The sequence below is a fragment of the Erpetoichthys calabaricus genome, chromosome 15 (assembly GCF_900747795.2).
Source record: "Erpetoichthys calabaricus chromosome 15, fErpCal1.3, whole genome shotgun sequence".
In the NCBI taxonomy this organism is placed as follows: Eukaryota; Metazoa; Chordata; class Cladistia; order Polypteriformes; family Polypteridae; genus Erpetoichthys; species Erpetoichthys calabaricus.
In genome coordinates this window covers 91506221-91512220 of record NC_041408.2, presented here as the reverse complement: position 1 = coordinate 91512220, position 6000 = coordinate 91506221, and the positions used below count along the sequence as shown (strand labels likewise).

The window sequence follows — 6000 nt, the reverse complement described above, 5'->3', positions numbered from 1 at the left end:
CAGATGGCGCACTACAAAGGTTAGCACTGTTTTTACAAATCCCCTACCAAATGACATATGTGGTAGTAAAATGCATAGCATTTGTCATTCCAACAGACTGTGCACCACAAACATTAGCACTCCCTTTACAAATCACATAACAACTAGCATATAACAGAGACATATGCATTGCATTTGTCATAGCAACAAATGGTGCACCACAAACATTACCACTGCTTTTCAAATCCATGCCAACTGACATGTAACAGAGGTATATGCATTACATTTGACATTTCAACAGATGGGAAATCAAAAACATTTGTTGTAGTAAAATGCATTCCATTTGTCATTCCAACAGATGGCGCACCACAAAGGTTAGCACTGTTTTTACAAATCTTTTTAATAGATGGATGGATACCAAATGGCATTTGGCCCACCACAGGGCACACACACACACACACACACACACACACACACACACACACACTCACCACACACTCAGGACAATTTAGGACCGCCAAAGCACCTAACCTGCATGTCTTTGGACTGTGGGAGGAAACCCATGCAAATGACTGCCTGACTGTTAGTGGTAGCTCCCCCTGTCATCCCGGTGGGGTATTACATACCTTGGATGCATGAGAGGGCCAAGACGTAAACCAAAGATCGTCGTCAAAGGGATAGAAATGACTAACTGACCTTGCAGATGGAGGAGCACAGGAGTTTTTAGAAGTAATCATGTTAAAGCACCAACACGGGGTGAAGCCTGTCTGGATATAGTATTTAGTAATAATCAGGAGAGAATTGAGGGTGTAGAGGTGATTGAACCACTAGGGTCACATGACCATAATGTAATACAATTCTCAGTGTTTTGTAAGAGTGCAGATGCAAAGACTAAGGAGGATAGACTGGGATAGTAGAACAGGTTTGAAAATGTCTTACATGTAATGCAGGACAGATACAGACCTAAAATTGGAATTAATAGGAAATTTGAAAAAATTACACAGTGGGTTAATAAAGAGTTAAAAAAGAAGCTGCAAAGGAAAAAAACAGACAAATAAGACGTATAAGACTAATAACTGCAAAGTGAATTGTAGAGCGTATTAGAACATGAGGGCAACCATTAAGAAGGATGTCAGGGAGGCTAAAAGACAGTTGAAGAGGAATAGAGCAGATAAGGCGAAAGACGACCCTAAGAGATTCTTTCAGTATTTTAATAGTAAAAGAACAGACAAAGAGGAGGTGAAGTGCATCATAAATAGTGAAGGGGAACTAAAAGATAGGACAGTGAAATAGTGGACGTCCTAAACTTACATTTTTCTGAGGTCTTCACAAGTGAGCAAATGGATAACCTCAGAGCAGTAACAGGGACTACTAAGGAGGTACTGAGGGATTAGAGAATTGTAGAGAGAGAAGAGCTGCTCAGATTAAATAGGCTGAAATCAAACAAATCACCGGGACCAGATAATATTTATCCTCGAGTTCTTAAGGAGGCCAGCAAGTGCAGATAGAAACCCTTCACACGTATTTTTAGGAAGTCACTGCTCACTGGAGAGATTCCAAAGGACTGGAAAATGGCAAATATCATCCCATTATATAAAATGGATGATCGGGCAGATCCAAGCAACTATAGGCCAGTTAGCTTAACGTGCATCACAGGAAAATGAATGGAAGGAATTATTAAGGATAAGATTGAGCAACACCTGGCAAGGAACAGTCTGCATGGGCTCAGAAGAGGGAGGTCGTGTTTTACTAACAGGCTGGAATTCTATGAGGAGGCAACAAAAGGATACGAGGGAGTGACAGAGGGACTCCTTTTATGGAAGACCTGCCAGTACTTCGGCCGCCACTGCAGTGTCTTTAGGAAGCACCTCTGGGTCAGGCAGGAGCCCCCATTAAGTGGGGCTCACAAATACCTACAGCACCCCCTGGTGGCACCCATGGAACGCAACAGGACTTCTAAATGGTTAGTACAGTTCCCAGCAAGCCTTATGGGTGTCCATATGGCTACCGAAGCCCAGGGATGCTGCCATCTAGTGTATCGGGGAAGACTTTTACACGCATTCTACTTGTCATCCCCACTGACCTTCCATTGTGTTGGCCTCCTGGCTGAGTAGAGGTCCTCGCTCCATCCTAGATGGGATGCCAATGTGCTGTTTGTGTTCTTGGCATCTTCTGTTCTGTCCTTTCTTCCTCCTAGGCCTTCCAGTTGGGTAGTGCACAAGTACCCATCCCAGAAGGGATGCCAGCCCTTAGGTGCTGCCCATGGTCTTTAAAAATGAATGGGATGACAGGTTTGAATTTCATTTTCCCTTCCATTACTGACGTCTGGCGCTCTTTGCTTCTGACCCATTTAAATTGCTCGATGGCCTCGCCCGTCACTCTGAAGTTTGCCCTCTTTATGGTGCCCAGTAACCCCTGAGAAGCAGCTGTCTGTTTTTTTTTTTTTTCTTTTCATGAGCGGGTAAAGGTCATCATAGTAAATTGCAGGGTCCAAAGGTGCGCTCTTGGCACTGCTGATCCCGTGAGTGCCACTAAATGCTAAATCTTTCCGGCAGCGTCCTGCCATTGTTTGATTAAGTCATATAATGTCGCCTACACATTTATTGCTCCTATTGGCTCTGGCAATCTCCCTCACTTTCAAGACTCAAGCTGTCTTCTCTGGGAACGAGACTCTGACCACCCACACCTCCGAGGGTGAGGCTGCCAACGCGCCCAGGAGGCTTCGGCGTTCATCCCCTGTAGGAGGTTACTGCCTGGCGCGGGGCTGCTGTCTGGGAAGAGACGATAAATGCTTTGTCGACTTCCCACAAGAAAACGGCGGCGTGTGCTACTGTGACACCCACTGCCTTCACGACTGCTGCCCCGACTTCTTGGCGGCATGTCATCCGGGAGAAGCAGCAACAGAGAGCCCCCCGATAGAGACGCCCGCTGGCCAGCGGGACGAAGAGACAAAAGGTACGGGCAGCAGCCTTCTGGCAGAAAATCTAAAGGTGGAGCTTTTAATGTCTAGTCCACGGAGATGGAATACTCGGGAATATTAAAGTTTAGCATACTGGAACACAGTGTCGAGTGCAGAGCAATAAAGAGAGATTAGAGGGAAGCCATCGCTCGTCTTTCATCAGGGTGGTGCTGGCGAACCTGGGAGCCGAATCTCCACCAGAGTTCCTCCCCCTGACTCTGTGTGTGTGTGTGTTTAGGAAAAAAAAGGCTTATCTAAGTCACTCGTACGACAAACTTCCAAGAAAATATTCAGCGAACGAGGTCACCAGCATTTTGAACTATTTTGTACGGATTCATTTTAGTTTATGGTTATGTGCTATTGATTAATAATACATTTTATTTATATAGTGCCTTTCCTTTGTTCAATTTGAGTCTCATAATGAAATAGCGGGTATACATAACATTAAAGACAGATGGGCACAAGATTTATATGTGAGGGTGGCAGTGTGGGTGGGGCCACCTGCCAATCAACACCAAGAGCGTTTTTTTCAGCCGATCTGATTGGTGACCTCGTTGGCTGAATATTTTCCTGGAAATTCATTGCATGAGTGGCCTGGACAAGACTTTTTTTTTTTTTTTTCCCGGTGCCCCATGATGCTTTGCCAGGCCAGTGTGACATCAGAGAGGTGTCAAGGCCAAATGTTGTGTGTCTCATTACGTGTGTGTCTTATGTGTCTCAGCCCTCCTCACGGCAAGGGTCGTCTTAATAGCATTATAGGCCCCCATTACTGGGGACTGCACAAGGAACCCGTCCCCCCCCCCCCCACTTACACCACCACTCAGCAAGTCACAACATACATAGATTAGCAGGCCAGTGTGACATCACAGAGCTGTCAAGGCCAAATGTTATGTGTCTCAGTGTGTGTCTCATTATGCATGTGCGTTTTGTGTCCCCCCCCCCCAAACTGCCAGGGCTGTCTTAATAGCATTATAGGCCCCCATTACTGGGGACTGCACTAGGACCCCCCCCCCCCCCCCCACTTACACAACCACTCAGCAAGTCACAACATACATAGATTAGCATGGGGCCCCCGGGCCAACTGTATTAAGAAGACCCTTCCCACTGCCACCCCACCAGGGTAGGTAATGCTGATCCTACTAGTTATATTTCAGCTAAGGCTGGGGGTTCAGATTCTTGTTTCATGCCCCCCCCCCTTGTTATTTATGCTATTGTTATGTTTGCTAATTATTTGCATTATTCCTCGATTTTCATCTTGCGGATCCACCTGTCAATCAACACCAATCAGCCAATCTGATTGGTGACCTCGTTGTCTGAATATTTTCCTGGAAATTCATTGCATGAGTGGCCTGGACAAGACTTTTTTTTTTTTTTTTTTTTTCCCGGTGCCCCATGATGCTTTGCCAGGCCAGTGTGACATCACAGAGCTGTCGTAGCCAAATGTTGTGTGTCTCATTATGTGTGTGTCTCAGCCCTCCTCACGGCAAGGGTCGTCTTAATAGCATTATAGGCCCCCATTACTGGGGACTGCACAAGGAACCCCCCCCCCCCCCCCCCCACTTACACCACCACTCAGCAAGTCACAACATACATAGATTAGCATGGGGCCCTCGGGGAACTGCATTAAGAAGACCCTGCCCACCGCCACCCCACTGGTGTAGGTAACGCTGATCCTACTAGTTATTATATTTCAGCTAAGGCTGGGGGTTCAGATTCTTGTTTCATGCCCCCCCCTTGTTATTTATGCTATTGTTACGTTTGTTAATTATTCCTCGATTTTCATCTTGTCTCTAAGCCTTTGTCATGTGACTTGCATCTTGTTGGTGGGTCTCCAAGAGGCCATCACAACCAGGGACTTATATAGTAACAACCCCCCTGCTTCTTTACGATTTGTTGTGTTTCTGCCAGGAATGCCACCCTGGCTTGGGTGTTCAACTCCATCTTTCAGGTTCTTTTATATGAGTTAACGTCACTGCTGTGGATTAGCTGCATTATTCTGTGTGTGTGTGTGTGTGTGTGTTTGCTGCCTGGCTTATGTTCCATGTGTATGTTGTGGGAGGTTCCCCAGGAGGCGGAGCCACCTGTCAATCACCACCAAGAGTGTTTTTTCAGCCGATCCGATTGGTGACCTCGTTGACCGAATGTTTTCCTGCAAATCTGTTGCATGAATGGCCTGGACAAGACTTTTTTTTTTTTTACTCGGTGTCCCATGATGCTTTGCCAGGTCAGAGTGACATCACAGAGCTGTCGTAACCAATGTTAGGTGTCTCAGCACCCCCCACTGCCAGTGCTGTCTTAACAGTATTATAGGCCCCCCTGGGGCAAAGCAGAGCACTGGAGCCCCCTACCTACACCACCACTCAGCAAGTCACAACATACATAGATTAGCATGGGACCCCCAGGGAACTGCATTAAGAAGACCCTGCCCACCGCCACCCCACCAGGGTGGGTAACGCTGATCCTACTAGTTGTATTTCAGCTAAGGCTGTGGTTCAGATTTTTGTTTCATGTCCTCCTTGTTATTTATGCTCTTGTTATGTTTGTTGATTATTCCTCGATTTTCATCTTGTCTCTTAACCTTTGTCATGTGACAAGCATCTTGTTGGGGGGGTTCCCCAAGAGGCCATCACAGCCCGGGACTTTTAATTACCCACCTGCTGTGTTTCAGCCAGGAATCCCACCCTGGCTTGGGGTTCAACACCATGTTTCAGGTTCTTTTGTATGCATTAATGTTACTGCATTATTCTGTGTGTGTGTGTGTTCATTGCCTGGTTTATGTTCTATGTGTGTGCTGTGGGAGGTCCCCCAGGAGGCGGAGCCACCTGCCAATCACCACCAGGACCCGCTCTCTGCCCTATAAGTGTTGGCAGGGCCCAAACTTGCTTAGCTTCAGGTCAGAGAAGGTGGCAGTGGATCTGGTGGTCGAGTGTGGCAGAGGCAGAGGAGAAGAGAGAGCTGGCTGGGCGGGCACAGATGCCATGTAGGTTGCTCCGGCCTGCCGTAAATGTATCGACAGCAGTGAGCAGAGCTGTCTTGGTGGAGCAGCCCTTCCTGAATCCCAA

At 46.9% G+C, this 6000-nt stretch overlaps 1 protein-coding gene across 1 annotated transcript in view; it reads left to right on the top strand.

Annotated features, from left to right (window-relative positions):
• The first annotated feature begins 2506 nt into the window (after nt 1-2506).
• LOC114665769 (tubulointerstitial nephritis antigen-like) overlaps nt 2507-6000 on the top strand; it is a 32007-nt gene continuing 28513 nt past the window's right edge. The window contains exon 1 of the mRNA XM_051919150.1: nt 2507-2934. Coding sequence (XP_051775110.1) covers nt 2565-2934 — 370 coding nt within the window. The 5' untranslated portion in view covers nt 2507-2564. The remainder of the gene's footprint in view (nt 2935-6000) is intronic.